Source organism: Microcaecilia unicolor, chromosome 1, assembly GCF_901765095.1.
Source record: "Microcaecilia unicolor chromosome 1, aMicUni1.1, whole genome shotgun sequence".
In the NCBI taxonomy this organism is placed as follows: Eukaryota; Metazoa; Chordata; class Amphibia; order Gymnophiona; family Siphonopidae; genus Microcaecilia; species Microcaecilia unicolor.
Genome location: NC_044031.1, coordinates 675,596,352 through 675,620,817, shown reverse-complemented (window position 1 = coordinate 675,620,817; position 24,466 = coordinate 675,596,352). Strand labels below are relative to the sequence as shown.

Below are 24,466 nucleotides of genomic sequence, written 5' to 3'. Positions count from 1 at the left end.
TGTATGAGCAAAACAAGCACTATGAAGCACTAAATGTATTCCTATATAACAAAGATATATGGGACTATAATACACGGCATTATCCAGCATTAATAACCTGACTTCAAAATGCAGACTCAAGCTTCTTCCATCTTTCAATGCAAAGCCTATCTGCTGAAGCTGTGACGTTACATACAGACGAAGACTGCTGACAAGGGTCTCGATGTGCTCAAACAAGATTGTTATCAGCATTGATGTCATGGCCAGAACAGCCAAGGAATTACCCTTGTAGTTGGAGAGCCACTGTGGCTGGCAAATTGCACACTGTTTATGAAACTTCGGCTTCTTGTCAAGGTGAATCCTTCAATGTGGTGCCAGTGAGACAATCAGGTGTCCCTTGAAGCCACAATACTTGAGGTAAACAAAGTTATGTATTCGTCATCCCAAAGGCCAGAATATACATCATTAGCACTGCCGCAGCCCAGGATTTCTGTATAAAAAAGGGGCTCTTATCTGAGGCAAAGAGCTGCTGTGTTGACATTTCACACAAGGAGCAGACTGCACTGAAGCTGACTGAACATCTGAGGAACATGTTGCCACCTGCTAGAAGTCTGCATCAGGCAGTATGTGTGCCATGTACCTTCGTATAAATGCGGTGGGTTGGGTTCAGTGTGACTTTTACTTAAGAGTCTAGTTAGGGATTTATGTGTGATTACTCTGAGCTGATTTTAGGATAGGACTTCCTGTGTCTTTATTTTTGCCTTCTTTGCACATTATCTTTGCTGCTTTTGTAAATAAACGCACACTCTATTTTTATAATACTTGGTTGTGGAGTTAGTTATTTCTATTATTTAGGGCATAGTGAGCTTGAATCTAAGGACAAGAGGGAAGACATTTGCTTCTGACACTTCACTCACTAAGGATGGTATTACCAGAGACCTATTCCTTTTAGAATTTATGCTGTCAGATACCCCAATAACATCCCAAAAAGGGTTGTAGCTTTATGTGCCCAACAATTCTATGCAATAAGAGCAGTTTTAAAGCAAATTGGAAAACATATGTTTTCATTCAATCTGCAAACAAATTGCGAACTTTGTTGCCAAGGCAGTTCGTACAACTGGGTTTAAAAAGGGTTTGGACAAGTTCCTGGAGGAAATGCTTGTTTATAGAGAATGTCCTAGGAATATAGTTAAGAACTGCCTATAGGAAAGCATTATATAATAGCCAGGAGCTGTTGTGCTCTATTACCATGGAGAGGAGAAATGAAGTGAAAACCGGTGTGCTGCAATACAGTAGAGGGAGTAGACAACTGGTGGAGATCTTGAAAGACCACTGGTTTAGAGGCTTAATAGTATTTCAGAATAAGAGAATACGTCTGACATACAGAAGAGGCAAGAATTTTAAGGAGCTTTTGTCACCTAGTATGTTACCCTATGGGAGAGCACGAGAGAGTATTGTGGCTGACATTCACCCTGTAAGAAACGCTTAGTATGTGATGTTATATTGGACACTACAAAGTTTGGAAATCATAGAGAACACAAGGAATATAAATTACAGTTTACCACATTGAATATGTGGTTTATATCATTCAGTGCCCTTGTCCTCTGATATATGTAGGGCAGATGTCTAGAAAATTAAAAAATAGACTGATTGAGCATCGTAGTGCTTTGCATAGGAAAGTGTTAACTGCATTACTTGACCACATTAGTTTGTTGATCTGAAATGCTGTGTCATTGATCATGTGGAAAGCAATGTCAGAGGAGGAGATTTAAAACTGCATCTTTTGAGATGTGAACAACATTGGATATACAGACTGGGATCTGTGCAACCTAGAGGTTTAAATATGAACATTGAATGGATTCATTTTTTCTAAAACAGAAGTAAAATCTGGCGTGGATTGGGAGCAATAATTCCAGTAATGCGTTCCTTGATGAAGATCTGAGTGTTTGATTTTGGCCAATCAACTGTTTTTGAAAGAAGAAAATTTAACCATATGAGTTTCTGACTAAAGAAAATTTATCCAATCCAGGACTGGGCTCTGGGAAGTAGTCTTGATTGAAAGCAGTTTAACCATCTGGGTACTTCTTTTTTCAACCAAGGTTTTAAATGGATGGTGCTTGAGCCAATATGTTTTTTTTTTTTTTTTTTGGGGGGGGGGAGGTGGGGACAGAGGTTTGCAAGATGGCTGTTGAGCCAATTAAAACGGCTTTTTGTGTGTGTGTGTGTGGGGGGGGGGGGGGGTAAATTTTTTATATTTGAATCTGATTGGCAGGGAAAGTTTTCTTTTAATGCTCAACCATGTATGCTAAGTAGCCATCTTGAAAGTGCTCAGTTTGGAAAGAATTTCAAGCAGCAAGTGTGTTTACACTGGTGAAAGGTTGCTGTTTTTACTATGTTTTCCTAATGATATGTTTTGTTTTTTTCAGCAGTTTCTCTTTCTCACAGCACTAACCTGCTTTTCAAATGAAAGAGTAGAATCCAAAATGACTTCAATACTCTAGAGAAGAAATTCTCAAAATTTCTCCTGAACCTAGAAACCACAAAGCTATTTGGAATATTTTCACCGAATCAGAGTATCTTAGTCTTTTGTTTATTCAAACATAAAAAAATGTTTAGTTACCCAATTATCAATATAAGAAATATAATATTTAGTAGCACTCAAAGTACTATCCAAAGTCTCCATCACCGGACAGAGAAGGAATATATCATCCACATAAGATAATACTGTAATTTCTCACTCAGAAAATAAATTACCCAAGGAACCGAGATAAGCCCGTGACCATAACACAACCTCAAATTTGTTATCAACCGTAATGGCAATTGCCACTAAGATACTTTGTAAGCCACATTGAGCCTGCAAATAGGTGGGAAAATGTGGGGTATAAATGTAATAAATAAACATTAAAAAGTGAAGGGGATTAGCGAGCAAGATGGCCGCTGCCATGGACGCGTAGAGCAGGGCTTCACCTGATGTTTCCATATTACCTCCTTATCTGGTTCTTTCTTACGTGGAACGATGAAAAAACAGAAAGGGAAGCCTTGTGTGGCCAGAGATGTGCCACAGAGGAGTCTACTGGACTGAAGCCACCATGACATACTGCTCTGTGCCTGAGGAAGCCACACTAGCCATAGGTTGTAGTCATGAGTCACTGGCTCTGGCCTATGGCATCACATTCAATACTGATGGCATGGAGCCCAGAACCTGGACATAATCCCATATGCAAGAACTCGTCATTTGAATCAAGAGGCACATTTGGTTCTGCAGTGTGATCCTTCTTTGATCTGGCAAGAACACTTTGCCCTAAGCCATGTTGAAACAAACTCCCAGATAGTCCATAACTTGTGTTGAAACTAGGTGATTATCCATACTAAGCACTGCAAGAGGAAAATCATCTTGGCAGTGGCTCAATGACTCTCCTGAGCAGAAGCAGCACATACCAGGCATTCTTCTAAATAGGGATGCACTCTGATCCCTTCCTTCCTCAGAAATACTGCTGCTACTACTACTACCATAACATTGGAAACGGTTCTGGGAGGTGTTGCAAGGCCAAAGGGCACTGCCTGAAACTGAAAATGCTGACCCAAAATCGCAAACCTGAGAAAACACTGATAAGGCAGCCAAATGGGAATATGTAAGTATATTTCCTTTAGATCTAGTGCAGCAAGATACTCCCCAGGCTGAACCAGTGCCATAACCGAGCGTAAGGTCTCAGTTTCCAAATACCTGACCTTTAGAAACTTGTTGACCTTCTTGAGGTCAAGCACAGGACGTAGAGTCCCTCTTTTCTTTGGCATCACAAAGTAAATGCAGTAGCGGCCTTGGTTGTGCTCATAAAAGGGCACTGGAACCACCACTCCGATGTCCTTTAAGAAGAGGAGTGGAGAGAACGCTGCCCCCTTGCAAGAACTCTTGCATGGTGATTCAAAGAAAAAAAATCTATGATGGGAGTGGAGAATTCTAATTTATAGCCTTCTTTAATAAGTTCTAATACCTATTGGTCTGTGGTAATATTGATCCACTCCTCAAAGAATTGGGACAACCGCCCTCCAATCATCTGCTGTGAATAGTGAACTCGGACTCCATCATTGTGAGGGACAAGCAACTGAGGAGGACTTGGAACCTTAACTGGAAGCTCATTTGTCTAAACAAAAAGAACTGCTTCTGTTGATACCTGAGCTTCTGAAAGGAAGATGACCTACCAGGCCAATAGCTCTTGGTATCCTTAAGTCTGGAGCAAGCTTGCAGAGATCTAAAGGAGCTCCTACGCTTGTCTTCAGGCAGACACTGAGTTTTAGAGTCACCCAGGTCCCTGACCAACTTTCTCAGATCCATTCCAAAAGAAGCATTCCCTTAAAGGGAAGTTTTGTAAGGTGATGCTTGTAAGCAGCATCTGCAGACCAGTGCCTCAGCCACAATAAATTTTTCAATGTTACAGTTAATGCCATCTCTTTGGCACATGCGGGGATAAGATCATACAAGGAGTCCCACAAGGTAAGCTAAGCCATTTCAGTGTAAGGAAACTCACAAGATAATTGTGAAAAATAGAGCAGATACTTCAAAGGAGAGCTTTAAAGAAGACTCCAGTTTCCTATCCTGAACATCCTTTAAGGTTACTCTGCCCTCTAAAGGAAGGGTGATCTTTTGGTCACCACTGTTACACCACATGTAGCAATTTTAGCTTAAGCTATTCCTGAGAAATGGGATGAAGACATGCCATATCCCTGGCTACATTAAGGCTGGCATCCAGACTAGACTATTGAGCAGAAATCAATTCCTGCAAAGCCTCATGAACAGGGAAAGCTTTAGGCAGCATTTTGGTGCTAGTCATCTTAGGATTACAGTCAGAGGAAGCCTGAGAATCAGGAGCAGAAACATTAAGAACTTCCAGGGCCTTTGTAATAAAGGAAGGTGATTCCTCCCTATGGAAGACCTTAACCACTGTAGGATCATCAGCTTCGTTACTCAAAATTTCTCCCTCTTCCAGCACTTCTGGAACATGAGCCAGCTGAGATGCTGCTGACAAGCCCCCTTCAGACAGAGAAAGAGATGGAAGAGAAACAGATTCCACCTCAAAAATAGCCTCTAAATGTCTTCTTCAGGAGGAAGGGTCCAGTTGCAAAAGTTGTGAAGCTTGCAGAGACCCTGTACAGCTGACGTGCAGAGGCTGTGCAGAAGAAAGAGGTTCAGAGTGCTGAGAAGAGCACTTAAGTAAAAAAAAAAAAAAAAAGCCCTGTAAAGCAACAAAATAAACTTTTGAGAAAAGGTTCCTGGGAAAGTCATGGGAGACTTCAAATATGGCAGAAAAATCAGCAGCATAGTAGGAAGGTAAAGTAATATTAGAAGCTTGAATCGGCAGAGAAGTCCCTTCCACGTGGGAGATACATCGCGCTGAGGCAAGATGGCCACAGGCATCAAAGAAATCACCGCAGAAGGCAGCGAATGCTGCCACGCGTCTCCTGCACAGGAAGTTGATGTCTCCAATAGCGGGAAATCATTCTCAGACAAATTAACCCCCAACAACCCGCCAGATGTTGCTCTAATGGTGCTCTGTGCTTACCAAAGTGAAAGCAGCGTTTTACAGTCTCAGCCACCTCCAGGAAGAATTGAAAGTAAAACCATATAAAAATTTATCGGTGTACTCACCAAAATAGTGAGAGTATTATGGAGTAATTTTTCTGCTAAAACAAGTGATAGACAGAAGCATAGCCAAAAGTCCCCCTTTGAGCTGCCTCAAATACCCCTTAGTTCCTTTTATTAGGGGTTTTTTTTGTTTGTTTTTTTAATCTGTGAGGAAGGAGAACAGGGGAAGCAGCTGAAGGGGAGGTTTTGGGGGGGGGGGGGGGGCGGAAGGGACCTGGCACCCACCAGGTCTAGCACCGCTTAGCCTAGTTTCCCCAAAGCTCAACTGAACCAGGAGACCCAGAACAGAAGACAAATGCAAGATGAGACCAGGAGCTTGACAAAGAGCATTCACTGCCTGCTGGAAATAGAGATATACTTGCAAACTGACCAAGGAGCATACCATCCCATGAGAGTTCAGTTTAGTGCTCTATCTCCACCAGCTGGTAGATGGTCATAATCCACAAGTCTCTGGATTGATCTGCCGCTGATGACAAGGAAATAGCATATTCAACAAAGCCCCACAGTTAGACACAAGACTTCGGTGAAAACAAAAGAACATTTAAACACAGATATTATCACTAAATGGAAAACTCCTGACAAACATACTAATGACAATACCCTGCAGCAAATTAACCTGAAAAAAAAAAAAAACAGGATCAGTATTCTTCTCCTGAATACCATGATTTGTATATATACAAGTATGTATACAACCCAATGTCCTCTTTCTTCTGTGGCAGTGATTTTCAACTCAGTCCTTAGGACATACCTAGTCAATCAAATTTTCAGGATACCCACATGCACAAGATAAATTTGCATGCACTACTTCCATTGTGTGAAAATCTCTCTCATGCAGATTCACTGTTAATATACTGAAAATCTTACTGGTTGGGTGGGTCCACATGAAACATTTCTCTAGTATAAAAGGGGAATGACAGAAGTTATTGTATGAAGGTTTTCTAGTGATTACAGAAGTTATCATTGAAAGTCCATCTACCACCCATGTTGACATTCCACTGAACCACCAAAGTAAAAAAAAAAAAGTGGTTTACTAGATCTCTTTCCCACCCCATTTTTATTTTTAATTGTACAAAGGAAAACACACTCAAAAAAAAAACTGTAAGGGCAAGACCCAGAAGACCTTAGGCCAATATTCCTGTATTATCAAATATCTGATACCTAGAATTCTTGCTACAACAAAAAAGAAAAGAAAAAAATACAAAGCATACAAATCACAGATGCTAATCAAAATTACCTTATACTTGCTGATTTTTATTTTATTTTTTTACTTCAGAGGGGTCATCCTGCAACATACTTACCCTACTACCAATAAGATCCTGATCCACCACTATCCCCCCCATCTTCCCAATATTCTTGCACAGGCCCTGCAGCCAGCAATCCTGACCACTGATCTTCTGATAATACCAGAGGTGCTGGCCCATGAGTTTTCAACATTTTCACAAAGTCTCACAAGTCCTGAAGTATGTGGATTATAAGAAGCTGTATGTCAGAGGACTAAATATGTGTGGTCAACCTTATGCCCAGCATAGCTGTAACACTGCAGGAAGTGAACGGGAAATATACCTCCAAATTAAAATCTGTTAGATATTTTTTCCAAGTGACCTATGTTGCCACCATTGGAGAGAGAGGATTCTAGGCTTGAAAAGTGACTAGAAATATCACACCCATTCAGATCAATGTTGTTTCCTATAGAGGCAGACCAAAACTGCTTTTTTTCAGTTTTGGCTGAAACCAAAACCACTACCTACACTGTCTAAACACTTTCGGCCAAAGCAAAAACCAAAAACTAAAATTTGGTTGTGTGAATGTGAACCAATGAGGCCCACTGGGGATTGTCAAAGTTTGCAGTCAGCAGCCTTCTGCTAAACTCACAAGAGATTATTACCCTCCAGTCCCAGGAACTGCAAGCACAAGCTGAAAACTTAGAAAGCCATTTTAACAAGGACTTCTCAACAAGTTTGGCACTTTTAGGTTCCCAAGTCAATGCAGATGTAGCTAAATATCCTTCGAGTCAGGACCATTATAAGAACGTGTAAAAAAAAAAATCATGATTACCAGCTTCTTATGCTTACCCAAACTGTGCGCAAATAACAAAAGAAAGTAGCACCAAAGTGCCCGTTTTGTATTTAGTTATAAAACTGAGTATGAACAAGCAGGATATAAATTTTTACTAAAATAGAGTAATAAGTCCAGATACTGATCTACATGGTGGACATTATACTAGCCTAATGCACTATCCAAAATAAAGAAAAAAAAAACACACACTGTGATGAATATATGCTCTGAAAAATTATGATCAAGAGCAATACATTTCTCAAATTATTTTCTAATACATAAACTTCATTTTAATATAACATTTCCCTACTAACACTATAAACTTACTAGTACTTGTGCTTGAAAACAATCACTGCAGGTTCCTTTCTCATAGAATGTACCATCTGTTCCTCTGATCCCATTCCCACCCACCTTCTTAATGCCATCTCACCTGCTCTTATTCCTTTTATCTGTCACATTCTCAACCTCTCACTTTCCACTGCAACTGTCCCTACTGCCTTTAAACATGCTGTGGTCACACCTCTCCTTAAGAAGCCTTCACTCGACCCTACTTGTCCCTCTAATTACCGACCCATCTCCCTCCTCCATTTTCTCTCCAAATTACTTGAGCGTGCTGTTCACCACCGCTGCCTTGATTTTCTCTCCTCACATGCTATTCTTGACCCAGTACAATCTGGTTTTCGCCCTCTCCACTCAACCGAAACTGCGCTTACTAAAGTCTCCAATGACCTATTACCGGCTAAATCCAGAGGTCTCTATTCCAGCCTCATTCTTCTTGATCTTTCCGCTGCTTTGACACTGTTGATCACAGCATACTCCTCTATACCCTGTCCTCACTTGGATTCCAGGGCTCTGTCCTTTCCTGGTTCTCTTCCTACCTCTCCCTCCGCACCTTCAGTGTTCACTCTGGTGGATCCTCTTCTACTTCGATCCCTCTGCCTGTCGGCATACCTCAGGGTTCTGTTCTTGGTCTCCTCCTCTTTTCTATCTACACTTCTTCCCTTGGTTCATTAATCTCATCCCATGGCTGTTTCTACCATCTCTATGCTGATGACTCCCAAATCTACCTTTCTACCCCTGATATCTCACCTTGCATCCAAACCAAAGTTTCAGCGTGCGTGTCTGACATTGCTGTCTGGATGTCTCAAAGCCACCTGAAATTAAACATGACCAAAACCGAGCTTCTCATTTTTCCCCCCAAACCCACCTCCCCCCCCCCCACCCCCCGTTTTCTATTTCTGTTGATGGCTCTCTCATTCTCCCTGTCTCCTCAGCTCGAAACATTGGGGTCCTCTTTGACTCTTCTCTCTCCTTCTCTGATCATATCCAGCAGATTGCCAAGACCTGTCGTTTCTTTCTTTACAACATCCGTAAAATCCGCCCCTTTCTTTCTGAGCACTCTACCAAAACCCTCATCCACACCCTTGTCACCTCTCGTTTAGACTACTGCAATCTGCTTCTTGCTGGCCTCCCACTTAGTCACCTCTCCCCTCTCCAATCGGTTCAAAACTCTGCTGCCCGTCTCGTCTTCCGCCAGGGTCGCTTTACTCATACTACCCCTCTCCTCAAGACCCTTCACTGGCTCCCTATCCGTTTTCGCATCCTGTTCAAACTTCTGCTACTAACCTATAAATGTACTCACTCTGCTGCTCCCCAGTATCTCTCCACACTCGTCCTTCCCTACACCCTTCCCCGTGCACTCCGCTCCATGGATAAATCCTTCTTATCTGTTCCCTTCTCCACTACTGCCAACTCCAGACTTCATGCCTTCTGTCTCGCTGCACCCTACGTCTGGAATAAACTTCCTGAGCCAGTACATCTTGCCCCATCCTTGGCCACCTTTAAATCTAGACTGAAAGCCCACCTCTTTAACATTGCTTTTGACTCGTAACCACTTGTAACCACTCGCCTTCACCTACCCTCCTCTCCTCCTTCCTGTACACATTGATTTGATTACTTAATTTTTTAACTATTAGATTGTAAGCTCTTTGAGCAGGGACTGTCTTTCTTCTCTGTTTGTGCAGCGTTGCGTATGCCTTGTAGCGCTATAAAAATGCTAAATAGTAGTAGTAGAACCTAGCTTTTGCACGCTGCAAGTTTTAATTAAAATGCTGCATCTTCATTATACACAACAGTGTCTGGAAATTCTTTAGGATCATACAAATATCATCCAAGCCAAAATATATATAATTAAAAAAATGAAAGATCATATTTTATCTCCAAGCAAAATAGCCTCCACACTCATGGACCTGTGCTAATGACAACTAACTAAAAACCACCTCAATTTGAACTACTTCAACTGCACTATTCCAGGCTTCACTGGCTTCCTGTCACTGAGCAAATACAGTTCAAGCTGAGCATTACTACTTCTAAAATTCTCAATGGGGAAATTCCAAACTATATGCTAAATTTAACATCTTTGTTATGTGGCCCCTCTTCTAAACATGATACTTGTAACCTGTTTCACCTTGCACTTGCTCAGATGACGTTTAATGTGAGCAAGTGCAAGGTGATGCATGTGGGAAAAAAGAACCCGAATTATAGCTACGTCATGCAAGGTTCCACGTTAGGAGTTACGGACCAAGAAAGGGATCTGGGTGTCGTCGTCGATAACACACTGAAACCTTCTGCTCAGTGTGCTGCTGCGGCTAGGAAAGCGAATAGAATGTTGGGTATTATTAGGAAAGGTATGGAAAACAGGTGTGAGGATGTTATAATGCCGTTGTATCGCTCCATGGTGCGACCGCACCTTGAGTATTGTGTTCAATTCTGGTCGCCGCATCTCAAGAAAGATATAGTAGAATTGGAAAAGGTGCAGCGAAGGGCGACTAGGAGGCTAGGGCTATTCAGCTTGGAGAAGAGACGGCTGAGGGGAGACATGATAGAGGTATATAAAATAATGAGTGGAGTGGAACAGGTGGATGTGAAGCGTCTGTTTACGCTTTCCAAAAATACTAGGACTAGGGGGCATGCGATTAAACTACAGTGTAGTAAATTTAAAACAAATCGGAGAAAATTTTTCTTCACCCAACGTGTAATTAAACTCTGGAATTCATTGCCGGAAAATGTGGTGAAGGCGGTTAGCTTAGCAGAGTTTAAAAGGGGTTGGACGGTTTCCTAAAGGACAAGTCCATAAACCGCTACTAAACGGACTTGGAAAAATCCAAAATCCCAGGAATAACATGTATAGAATGTTTGTACGTTTGGGAAGCTTGCCAGGTGCCCTTGGCCTGGATTGGCCGCTGTCGTGGACAAGATGCTGGGCTCGATGGACCCTTGGTCTTTTCCCAGTATGGCATCACTGATGTACTTATGTAAATTTCCAGTGTTTAAGAACTTAAAATCAGTTAAACGTCTCATTCTGTCTATTCAGTACTCACTACCTTTACCTTCAGAAAGCATCTAAAGGCTTTCCTATTCAATAAAGCGAAGATACATAACTGTAGAGAGTATTCTCCGAGGACGAAAGGCTGATTGTTCTCACAGTTGGATCAACGTCCACGGCGGCCCCAGGAATGGCAATTTTTCAAAGCAAAAATTTAAAAAAAAACTCTGCCAGAGCCTTCTGGCGCGCGCACCGCGCATGCGCGACCGTCTTCCCGCCCGTCGCGTGAGTTCTCCCGCTCAGTTATATCCAAAAGCAACAAACAACAAGAACAACAACTACAAAGGGGAGGTGGGCAGGTTTGTAAGAACAATCAGCCTGCTGTCCTCAGAGAATACCTGCTACAGGTATGTATCTTCGCTTTCTCCGAGGACAAGCAGGCTGCTTGTTCTCATAGTTGGGGTACTCCTAGCAACCAGGCTCACGCAAAACAATAAAGAAAGGTCAATTGGGCCTCGCAACGGCGAGGACATAACATAGATTGACCTACAAACCAGAACATCTAACTCAGAGTGCAACCTGGAACAGAATAAAAATGGGCCTAGGGGGGGTGGAGTTGGATTCTAAACCCCAAACAGATTCTGCAGCATTGACTGCCCAAACCGACTGTCGTGTCGGGTATCCTACTGAAGGCAGTAGTGAGATGTGAATGTGTGGATTGATGACCATATCGCAGCCTTGTAAATAACTTCTATAGTGGCTGACTTCAAGTGAGCCACTGACACCGCCATGGCTCTAACACTATGAGCCATGACATGACCCTCAAGAGTCAGCCCAGCTTGGGCATAAGTGAAGGAAATGCAATCTGCTAGCCAATTGGATATGGTACGTTTCCCGACTCCCCTTCTGTTGGGATCAAAAGAAACAAACATTTGGGCGGACTGTCTGAAGGGGCTTGTCCGCTCTGCATAAAAGGCCAATGCTCTCTTGCAGTCCAAGGTGTGCAACTGACGTTCAGCAGGGCGGGTATGATGACGGGGAAAAAATGTTGGCAAGACAATTGACTGGTTCAGATGGAACTCCGACACCACCTTTGGCAATAGCTTAGGGTGCGTACAGAGAACTACTCTAGGCTTGAAGCTCACTGACTCTATGAGCTGAAGTAACAGCCACCAAGAAAATGACCTTCCAGGTCAAGTACTTCAGATGGCAGGAATTCAGTGGCTCAAAAGGAGGCTTCATCAGCTGGGTGAAAATGACGTTGAGATCCCATGACACTGGTGGAGGTTTGAAAGGGGGCTTTGACAAAAGCAAACCTCTCATAAAATGAACAACTAAAGGCTGTTCAGAGATAGGTTTACCTTCTACACGACAATGAAAAGCACTAATTGCACTAAGATGAACCCTTACGGAGTTCGTATTGAGACCAGACTCTGACAAGTGTAGAAGGTATTCAAGCAGGTTCTGTGTAGGACAAGAGCAAGGATCTAGGGCCTTGCTATCACACCAGACATCAAACTTCCTCCATTTGAAAAAATAACACCGCTTCGTGGAACCGTTTCTGGAAGCAAGCAAAACCCGGGAAACACACTCAGAGAGACCCAAGGAAGCGAATTCTACAATCTCAACATCCAGGCCGTGAGAGCCAGAGACTGGAGGTTAGAATGCAGAAGCGACCCCTCGTTCTGAGTTATGAGGGTTGGAAAACACTCCAATCTCCATGGTTCTTTGGAGGACAACTCCAGAAGAGGGAACCAAATCTGACGCGGCCAGAAAGGAGCAATCAGAATCATGGTTCCGCGGTCTTGCTTGAGTTTCAGCAAAGTCTTCCCTACTAGAGGTATGGGAGGATACGCATACAGAAGACCTGTCCCCCAATGTAGGAGAAAGGCATGTGACGTTAGTCTGTCGTGAGCCTGAAGCCTGGAACGAAACTGAGGGACTTTGTGATTAGTCTGAGTGGCAAAAAGATCCACTGAGGGGGTGCCCCATGCTTGGAAGATCTTGCGGACTATGTCCATGTTCAATGACCACTCGTGAGGTTGCATGATCCTGCTCAACCTTTCAGCCAGACTGTTTACGCCTGCCTGATACGTGGCTTGGAGAAACATGCCGTGACAGCGAGCCCAAAGCCACATCTGGACGGCTTCCTGACACAAGGGGCAAGATCCGGTGCCCCCCTGCTTGTTGATGTAGTACATCGCAACCTGATTGTCTGTCTGAATTAGGATGATTCGATTTGACAGCCGATCTCTGAAAGCCTTTAGAGCATTCCAGACCGCTCGCCGCTCCAGGATCTGAAGACCTTTTTCCTGGAGGGACCAAACTCCCTGAGTGTGAAGCCAATCGACGAGCTCCCCACCCCAGGAGGGATGCATCCGTTGTCAGCACTTTTTGTGGCTCAGGAATTTGAAAGTCGAATTGTCCACCACTGAAGGGAATTGTTAAAATCAATGGATAGCTGGATTGCATCCTCTAGATCCCCCGCAGCCTGATACCACTGGGAAGCTAGGGTCCATTGAGCTGATCTCATGTGAAGATGCGCCATGGGAGTCACATGAACTGTGGAGGCCATATGGCCTAGAAGTCTCAACATCTGCCAAGCTGTGATCCGCTGAGACGCTTTGGCCATGAAAACTAGACACAGAAGATTGTCTGCTCTCACTTCAGGAAGATAGGCACGAGCCATCTGTGAGTTCAGCAGAGCTCCTATAAATTCCAGTTGCTGAACAGGGAAAAGATGGGACTTGGGGTAATTTATAACAAACCTGAGGAGCTCCAGCAGGTAAATAAGTCATCTGCATGGACTGTAGAGCCCCTGCCTCTGAAGTGTTCTTCACCAGCCAATTGTCGAGATAAGGGAACACATGCACTACCATCTGCGTTGCGACGCTGCAACTACTGCCAGGCATTTTGTGAAGACCCTGGGTGCAGACGCCAGACCAAAGGGCAGTACACAGTACTGAAAGTGCTGAGTTCCCAGTCGAAACCGAAGATACTTCCTGTGAGCTGGAAGTATCGGGATGTGTGTATAAGCATCCTTTAAGTCCAGAGAGCATAGCCAATCGTTTTTCTGAATCATGGGAAGAAGGGTGACCAGGGAAACCATCCTGAACTTTTCTCGGACTAGGAATTTGTTCAGGGCCCTTAGGTCTAGGATGGGACGCATCCCCCCTGTTTTCTTTTGCACAAGGAAGTACCTGGAATAGAATCCCAGCCCTTCTTGCCCTGGTGGAACGGGCTCGACCGCATTGGCCTTGAGAAGGGCGGAGAGTTCCTCTGCAACCACCTGCCTGTGCTGGAAGCTGAAGCACTGAGCTCCCGGTGGGTAATTTGGAGGCCTGGATATCAAATTGAGGGAGTATCCTAACCGGACTATTTGAAGAACCCACCGATCAAAGGTTATGAGAGGCCACCTTTGGTGAAAAAATTTTAACCTCCCTCCGACTGGTAAGTCGTCCGGCACGGACACTTGTACAGCGGCTATACTCAGCTGGAGCCAGTCAAAAGCCTGTCCCTTGCTTTTGCTGGGGAGCCACAAGGGCCTGCCTTGGCGCACGCTGTTGACGAGAACGAGCTCGCTGGGGATGAGCCTGAAAAGGCTGTCGAGAAGGAGGATTGTACCTACGCTTGTTATAGGCATAGGGTGCATTCTTCCTTACCCGGAAAAAACGTCTACCAGATGAGGTAGAAGCAGAAGGCACCCGGCGGGAGAGATTGTCCATAGTGGTTTCCTGCTGCGTGATCTGATCAACCACTTGCTCAACCTTCTCACCAAAAATGTTATCCCCCCAGCAAGGGACATCCGCAATCCGCTGCTGGACCGAATGATCCAGGTCAGAGACACGCAGCCATGAGAGTCTGAGCATCACTATATCTTGGGCAGCGATTCTGGATGCAACATCAAAAGTATCGTAAGCACCCCTGGACAGGAATTTACAACACGCCTTCTGCTGCCTGACCATCTCCTGAAAAGGTTTGGCCTGCTCCAGAGGGAGCTTATCCACCAAGCCCGCCAGTTGCTTCACCGTGTTCCTCAAGTGAATGCTTGTGTAGAGCTGGTAGGATTGAATTTTGGCCATGAGCATAGAGTCCTGATATGCCTTCCTCCCAAAAGTGTCCAGGGCTCTAGAGTCTCTTCCCGGGGGCGCCAAGGCAAAGTCTCTAGAACTCCTGGCTCTCTTGAGAGCAGAATCCACAACCATAGAGTCATGAGGTATCTGTGACTTCATCAACTCAGGTTCTCCGTGAATCCGATATTGGGACTCAGCTTTCTTGGGAATGGTGGGATTACTTAATGGTTTCATCTAGTTCCGCATAAGTGTCTCCTTGAGCACATTATGCAAGGTAACCGTGTATGACTCCTTAGGTGGCGAAGGATAGTTCAGGACCTCGAGCATCTCAGTCCTGGGCTCATCCTCAGATATCCCGGGAAGGGAATGGCCACAGACATTTCCCGGACAAATGAAGAGAAAGAAAGACTCTCCAGGGGAGAAAGCTTTCTTTCTGGTGAAGGAGTAGGATCAGAGGGAAGACCACAAGAATCCTCAGAAGAGAAATACCTGGGATCCTCCCCTTCATCCCATGAGACATCCTCATCGGTGTGGGACAGAAGTTCCTTAACTGCAGTCCTAAACCGGGCCCATCTCGACACCAAGGAACCATGTCCTCGATGGCGATGTCGAGAAGTCGACTCCCATGCCGGCGGCGATGAAGCTCCCTCCATCGATGTCGACGGGGAACCGACCTGGGTGGAAGCCGATGCTGATGCCAGAGATGGCACCAGCGGCGAGGACCTCACCACAGGCATAGAACCAGCTGCCGCTTCCACCGACGGCGTGGAGGGCGCAAGCACCCCCGGCACCGGAGCAGACTGATGCAGCAACCCCTCCAGAAAACCTGGAAGAAGGGCTTGGATGCACTTGTCTAGAGCCGCTGTCAAGCAAGGCTGCGGGGTCGGTACAGGAATCGGGGTCAGAAACTATGGAGGTCAAGGAGGTGGTACCGGGCTGCCCGAAGACCGACACCTCTTGAATGGAAGGTGAGCGTTCCTCCTGGCACCGATGCTTCACGGGTGCCGAATCCTTCGACGCCCCGGAGCTCTCGGTACCGTGCTTGGAAGAGACCGATGACGATGCTTCTTCGCCTTTGCTCGATGCACGTCATGCAGACTCCTTGGTACAGACGAGGACATGGAATCCACACGCCTCCTCGAGGTCGGGTCCGAATCTGGTCGGTCCCATGGGGCCTGTACAGCAGGAGGCTTCAAGACAGGTGGAGACCCACTCGACGCCTCACTGCTCCCAGCGTGTGATGGTCTCCAGACAGCCATTACCTGCGCTCCTGAATTCGATGCCATCCCCGGTGCCGATGTCGAGGAACCAGTCGAAGCTCTGAAAAGTCGGTCTTGAAGAGCTTTTCTCGACGCTTGTGTCCGCTTTTTCAGGCTAAGACACAACTCACACATGCGTCTAGCTTTTCCTATATGAGTACGAAGATGTGGAATGCACTACCAACTCACCTGAAAATGATCAACGAATTAAATAGCTTTCACAAAGCTTTAAAAACCTCTCTCTTTAATAAAGCCTACCAAGAGAACCCATAACGACTTGAACACAACCCTCACACTCCATTATTCAGAATCTCTCACTGTACAGCTGCATAACCAGATCCTCTTGTTCTTTGCTATCTCTTTGTAATCACCAATTGTATTTCTTCCCTGTTGTGGCAATGCCATAACAGATCTTTGTAAGCCACATTGAGCCTGCAAATAGGTGGGAAAATGTGGGATACAAGTGCAATAAATAAATAATAAATAAATAAACTTACATGCGTCTGGGCGATGGTCGGGCTCAAGGCACTGAAGACACCATGCTTGGGGGTCGGTACCCGAGATTGACCAGCTGCACCGAGTACACTTCTTGAAGCTGCTGGGAGTCCTCGATGACATGGACGGAAAAATAGAGGCGGTGAAATCAAAATCCGCGATTGTGGCTCAAGGAAGCACACAAAAAGGAGAAAACGCGTATGCGCGGCCTAAGAGGGCCGTGATGGAGGCGAACGGAAACTTACCAGGGTAAAAACTAAGAGGTAAGGGAAAGTTTTTCTTTTTCTTTTTAAAAAGAACAGAGGGAAAAGAAATAAAAGAAGAAGAAAAAACAAAGTAAAACTTCGAAATTCGGCAAAGGCTCGTTCCCAGGGCTGAAAAGAGAGACTACAAACGCAGCCTCTCTCTACCGCAGAAAAAGGGAAACTGAGCGGGAGCACTCACGCAACGGGCAGGAAGACGGCTGCGCATGCGCGCACCCTGCGCACCAGAAGGCTCTGGCAGAGTTTTTTGATTTTTGCTTTGAAAAATTGCTGTTCCTGGGGCCGCCGTGGACGTCGACCCAACTGTGAGAACAAGCAGCCTGCTTGTCCTCAGAGAAAACAGGTTATCAAATGGATAATTTAAAGCTTGACAGGTATGTCAAAGTAAGTGGTTATTGTAAGTTCTCTCTCTCTGTTTGTGCTTACTGTAACTCCTAGACAACTGGTCTAGCCTAGCCTAGTCTATCTAACTTTTGTAATCCATCCTTGAACTCTATAGGTAAAGGCAGAATATAAATACAGGTGTAACATAATATATCAAGTTTTCAATAAACATACATAAGGGAAGATCAGAAGAGATGCTGGGTGAGAGTGAAGGTGGAAGGGAAGAACAAGGAAAGTTGATGGAAATGGGGTGGGGTGGGAGGGAGACGGAAGAGAGGAGAGATGCTCAGCTGATAAAAAGCTACAGAAAACAGCAGTAAAGAGAGAGCTTGGAGACTGGATGGTGAGGAGGTATGAAACTTGAGAGGCAGAAATGTCAAATGAATGCAGGGGAGGAAGTAAAGAAGACAGGAGCAGAGAAGAGAAATGACAAGACAAAAGGAGCCCTGGACAGTGAGCAAAGTTAAAAGAAAGAAGAACCAGAGTGGGACCAGTAAGATTTGAAAAATAAAATCAGACAACAAAGGTAGAAAAATTAATTTTATTTTCCCATTTACTGACTGGAATATGTCAGCTTTGGGAATTGACATCTACTAGCTTTATATTTTGTGCAGTACAGGAAGAAATGCATCTTTCAATTTTCTGGTGGTGTTTGGTTTTTCAGGTTAATTTTTATCTGCATATTTCTAATTTGTGGTCAATTATCCTGGGTCCATTTGTGTTCTGCATGTGTGAAAAAGGCCTGATACTCAGTTTTCAGAGGCTCTCTGTTTTTGGGTGCCTTGGGCGTGGAGGGGGGAGAGAGAGCATCATCTTATTCTTCACCTCAGGTAGCAAACTGCCTTAAGCCGCCCCTGAGCAGTGGTGGCGCTGAAAGGAGGCAAGCGTGGTACACACTCTAGCTGTGCTGCCAAACCATCTACCAATCAGTCCTTAAACTTTTCCCCATGCAACCTTGCAGCAAGTAAAGCACTAAAGCTCTCATTTATTGCTGCAGTGGTGCCTGCCCCCAGTCCCCACTTTCTTGGGAAGTATATGGTGCTATAGGAGCCCATCATAATTCTTCTGCCTGAGGCCCATTCAGTCCTAGCTACGCCACTGACTGATGTGTGACCTTGGGCAAGTCACTTCATCTCCTGTTGCCTCAATACCTACTTGGATTGTAAGCTCTTTGAAGCAAGGACATAGCTAATTTGTATAATTATCACCACTGTACAGTGCCAAGTATGTCAGTAGTGCTATAACATAAGTGTTTTAGAGTCATTTTTTTCAAGGAGATTGAACTACAGCACCATCATCTTTGCTATGTTTTGTAATGTATGCTAATGATTTTAAATCACTTTGTTCCACCCTGAACGGGATTGTGCTTTCAAAATATCATTTTTCTTTTTATTTGAAAGTTATGTAGCTGCATTAAAAAAAAAAAAAAAAACAAAGCAAAAGAAGCCTTTGAAGAATTGCAAATAAGCCTGAATGAAAAAAAGTGACAATGCTTAGAATTTTACCAACCCCCCCCCCCCCCCCCCCCCCCATGTTTTAGCTGGAATGCTTAATTAGGTCTGACCAACTTGATCTAAATAGAAGAATGGGATCCTGTTGCTGGCTAATACACAATGATGCAAATCAAATTACGCTCTGCATTAGATCGGTATATAAACCACAGATACCCATCAGTCATTTAAAAAAGAAACTTCAACATTCTTTGCTTCAGTGCTGATTTTCTTAAAAAGTACCAGACCAGTGCTAGCAATAGGCTCTACCTTCCACTCCAAGTACTACATGAAAAATGAAGAAATGTGCTCTGGCAGAAAATCAGCCATGTTTAAGTCACATCCAAAAAGAGAAAAATTCATCTTCGATGAACTTGAGCTTTGGCTAGTTGATTTGAGCTAATCTCTGCATTTTCATTATGTATTTTACTCTTTAAGAACATTGCCTGTGCTTTTTCTTATTGCTTTTCAGAGTAAAGTGCCTATGAAACCTTTAAGTTGAGAGACTCCTTAGTGTATGAAAAGCAGAGTGACAGATGTGGTTTGTTAAGAAACTCATTTTAACAACTTCATCATGGTGCCCAAGATCCAGTGAAGCCAGTGGCGTACCAAGGGGGGGGGGGGGGGGGGGCAGTGGGGGCAGTCCGCCCTGGGTGCACGCTGCTGGGGGGTGTCGCGCGATTGTTGGCTCCGAGTCCGCTCGTTCCCTCCCTGCTGTTCCTTCTGCGCGGAACAGGTTACTTCTTGTTCCGGGGCAGAGGGAGCAGCAGGGAGGGAACTAGCGGACTCGGAGCTAACAGGCGCATGGCACCCCCCCCCCCAGCAGGTAAAAATGCACCCGGGGGGGGGGGGGTCCCGCTGCACCGGGGGGGGGGGGGGTGTAGTTTCGCCGGGGGGGGGGGGGGGGGGGGCACATCCGTGATCCACCCCGGGTGTCAGCCAGGCTAGGAACGCCACTGAGTGAAGCAAAGACTTCAGAACTAAAGACACCAATAAAACTTTCCAGTTGGTTGCCATGCTATCCATGTGTTACTCAATCTCCAGAAACACATAAATGAATTAATCAATGTGAATCCACAACCATTTACATTTCACAAGCATAATGGGTACAGGTTTTTCTTAATCTTTGATTTAAAATATTTCAGATGTGCAATAATTCTGACAACATACTTATTTTCACATCAGGTTCAATCAAGGAAATAAAGTATGTCTAAAACACTAGACTGCGACAATTTAACACTAGTGACTAAAATGGGTTTTCATTAACCCTCTCTTACATAGTAACATAGCAGAGAAGTTTTCCAATTCACTTCTTTACAGCCTGTTACAAATAATTTTATGAACACTTACCATCTGGAACTTCATCTGGTCTCTTCCGTTTCTCATAGACGACTATGATAATGACAAGAATGATGATTTCAGCCAATATGCCAAGGAAAGGCCACAGTGGGGCGAGGTGGCTGCGTACTCGTAGAATGGTGACAGATGCAGTGGAGTTGACTGTGTTAGAGGCATTGCACTGGTACTTGCCAGGGTCCTCACTGATCTGGAGATCTATAATGCTAAGTTCTGTTGAGCTCTCTTTGTTTGAAATAAAGAAGCGTCCAGAAGAATTATTAATATCCTGTCACAAACAGCAGATAGGGAGAATGTGAGGAAGAATTCTTTATGAGAAAAAAAACATTGCTCACTTCATTACAAACAACTAAACTGGTATTCATACTGTGATGCTACATGTGAACTGTGCCAATATAATTTTTGGTATATGCTACCAGCTGTGCTGGGAAACTTAAATTTTGAGATGATATGTTGAAATATGCTTTTAAAGAACATGCCATTAGCATCAAAACCAGGTGAAATAAATACACACTAGCAGCAAAGGATATATTCCTTAGTAATCTTATATTGGTTCAGAATAGATTTTGGTGTTACAAAAAGTTCAGGATCTTTCCATTGGACTGGGCCAATATTTAAACCTCATAGTTAGCAGTTTTTTCTTTTGTTTGTTTACGTCAGCTGTGGCATTTAATCATCCATATATATTTGGCACCACTATACATACAGTCAGTGACACTGGTTATACGTAAGGCCAACATTATCCATATAGCTAAATGGTTTAAATTAGGACAGCCTTTTTTTTTGGCCTAAATTAAAACACTCAGCTATAAAGGATAGCGGCTGAGTATCACTGGTTAAGTATAGTTGAGTGGAATGCCCTTGCTCTGCCCAGATATTATGTAGACAGTGCCTGGAAGGTCTAAGAATTTTCAGCAGCACTGTCCATAAAATGCCACTGAAAATTTACATTCAGGGCATTTAAATATTAAGTGGCTGCCACTAAACATGCAAGTGCTTTTGAAAATCTGGTCCAATATATCTATAGAGACTAAGAGTTATGACTTTTCTCCCTTTATAGTAAGCCAGTCCAAATGAACCCCAACTAAACACAAATCACGCATGTACTCTCTGTACAGGTCCTTCCTGTCCCACTTCAGGCCAGTAAGTGGCAGTGCACCTGTGATGGCAGAATGCCTTGTACTACTGAGAAGTTTTGACCAGTAGGTTATGACGAGGTATAAATACAGCAAAACAAAAACAGAAATAAATTGGAAGAGCAATAAAATATTGGCACACACCACACAGCTATTCTTCCTCTTTATCCACTTCCTGTCTAAACAGGAAGCATGCAAGAACAAAGACATTAAGGAAATTTAGTTGGGAGTGAGCTCTTGCTCTATCCTTGAGCTGCCAGCCTTCCAACTCTGTTCCTACCATGGCATAAGGGAGGTTAGATGGGGAGGAAACATAAGAAAATGGCTCTGGAAAATTCCTCCTGTTGTTTTTGAAAGTAATATTTTTCCAAGCTTTGTTTTCTTTTTGGTTTTTTTTTTACTTTTTTTTTTTAAATACATTTAACTATGATAATGAATAGGAAAAGCAAATGTGTGGTCAATGAGCTGCATCTCATAAATGGCTCAACATGACAACCAGAGAATGACTGAAGAGACAAGCAGTGCTAGCAAAGAACACAACTGCAGTTCATAGCAATGTAGTGAAAAGAAAAACTCTGTGCTCAGTGGTAAGCAACCTCAGTTCCTAATGTCCTTACAGTGCATGCTTCCTGTTTGAATGGAAGCATGAGCTAATGGGAAAATAGGTGGCAGGATTACAGGAGCAATTGAGTACGCACGCAGTGCCTTTATTGCCCCAGCCATTGCCAGAAGGATTTGATTGTCTAGAAGGAGGTGTAGAGACGTCATAGAGGCTGGGAATGGGAAAGAACCAGAAAGGGAGCAACTGGGAGCAGAGAGAATGAGAGTCAGATGAGAGAGAAGGGGCTACTAAAGGTCAATAGCTGTATTCATTCTGCTAGCACTTCTGTGTCCCCTCCCTCAAAAAAAAAAAAAACAACAACAACATAGCAACTCATTCTGAAACAATTCTTACCCTGTGAATCTATGACTACGGTTATACATTCAATACACACAAATATCTATATAATCTATATCTATATATGTGCACTGCCTCCATTGTGAGTGAACCTCTTTCATGCATATTCATTGTAGATATTTTGAAAGCTCGACTGGCTGGGTGTCCCCCAAAGTCTGGGCTGAGAACCACTGACTGATACATACACATATTTACTTTCCAGAAATATTTGAAAACTATTTTTAATTGTGCCCTCCAAGTTTCCAAGTTTATTAAAGTCTTGTCATACCGATCAAGGACCATCTGAGTGGTCTATATTTAACTATTATAGAAAAGTATAGATAACACACAAAAAGAGCAACAAAAGAAAAAGAAAGGAAAGCAGGAACTCCATTTAATAAATAGGAAAGGAATAGAAAAAGATGTAAAAAGGAACAATACTGCACATCTCAGTCTTTTCTCCCATCCAACAGCATATTCTGTGATTTAGAAAGGGAAAGGAGGTGAGGATTTGGTGACAACGTCCTTGAAGAAGAAAGCTTTAGATTATCTTCGAATTTCAATATGGAATTTTACAAATCTTAAATTATTTGGGAGGGCGTTCCAAAGACTGAGACCCATCACAATGAAAAATTTGGTTCTGATTAGAGACTTGCACGGGAACGGGGTTTGCGGGAATCCCGCGGGGACGGAAGCAGTTCTCGTGGGGAACATATCTATAGAATGATCCCCTAACAGCTTGCATCAAGGCACCAAAGCTCAACTTTGGGCCACAGACCTTAACCTGCACCACAGAAAGCCAGGCCACATGACAATCCTGCTGCACCAATCCACACTGGAAGCATAAAGTTTCAGGACTTATTTTTTTGCCTCCTCCTGCTGTTTGGGGAGCACAACCAACTGGTCTAGCAAGATACGGACTAAAGAATGAAAAAGAAGAGGGAAGCAGAGAGAGATCAACTGAAATGGAAAACAAGACATGCTGCTGAATTTTGAAAATGTTTTGTACAGTTAGATGACTCTCAAAATAATCTACATGAAGAACAAACAGGGCATTAAGAGTTGGCAGACATCAAGGAGCGATAAGGACAAATTTTACAAATACTGTAAAAGAGAAAACAAAGGTGCAGACAGCAGAATTATGAGCACATGAACAGAAAGGACAAGAGTATTTGCTCTGTTATTGACCAGGCCACAAGAGCACTGTTATACAATCAAGAACAATTGGTTGCAGAATTTCAGTTTTATGAAACCAATTACCAGTAGATATTAGACAAGCTGGAGTATTATATAACTTAAAAAAAAAAGGGCATGGCAGCTCATGAGCATTTATGTAAATGACAAAAAAAAAACCAGCTGCAAATTATTGGAAAGCATAGGAGGGGGACAGTAACAATGTTATGACTGGGGATGTGAGCCCTTGTGCCCCGATTGAGCATGGCGAAGATGGAGTGCACCGCACTCGGTCAGGCAGCCAGACAACCCCTAGCTTCACCTGCACTTAGCCACTATTCCCCAGGAGTTGAGCCCCTGGGTTCAAGCGGCCAGCAGGACTTCCGGAACCGGCGGGGTTGCAGGACCACCGACCAGACAGGTAGCCAACAGACACAGTCCAAGAGCCAGGAAAACAGTAGAGCTGAGAATAGTCAAAATACAGTCCAGGGTCAGAGGCAGGCAGCAACACAACGCATGGTCAGGAAACAAGCCAAGGTCTGGAACACCGAAAATACTGGAAACAGGATAACCGACCAGGAACACGAATGTGGACCACGACCTCTACGCAGCAGAAGCCGAAGCAACGAAGGGCTGGAGGCAGTGCCTTAAGTAGGGAAGGAATTAGGCTCAAGCATGTGCAGCTGATTCAAGATGGCTGCCCCCATCAGCAGAGTAGCACAACGCCCAAATATGGGCTTCCTTCCTGTTCTTGTATACAAGATGGCTGCCCCCTCCTGAGCTAGCCAAGATGGCAGCTGTCCTTGATCCAACCAAGATGACGGCTGCCAGAAATAGGAAACAGAAACAGACCCATCCTGGAGAAACCACATCCAAAATAGCCGGCTATCTCTGCCAGAC

The 24,466-nt window shown here is 44.0% G+C and overlaps 1 protein-coding gene across 1 annotated transcript in view; it reads right to left on the bottom strand.

The window, feature by feature from the left end:
* The window catches only part of NPTN (neuroplastin), a 215,339-nt gene that overhangs the window by 86,844 nt on the left and 104,029 nt on the right, over positions 1-24,466 (bottom strand). Inside the window, exon 7 of the mRNA XM_030191465.1 lies at positions 20,315-20,588. Within this exon, the coding sequence (XP_030047325.1) occupies positions 20,315-20,588 (274 nt within the window). The remainder of the gene's footprint in view (positions 1-20,314; positions 20,589-24,466) is intronic.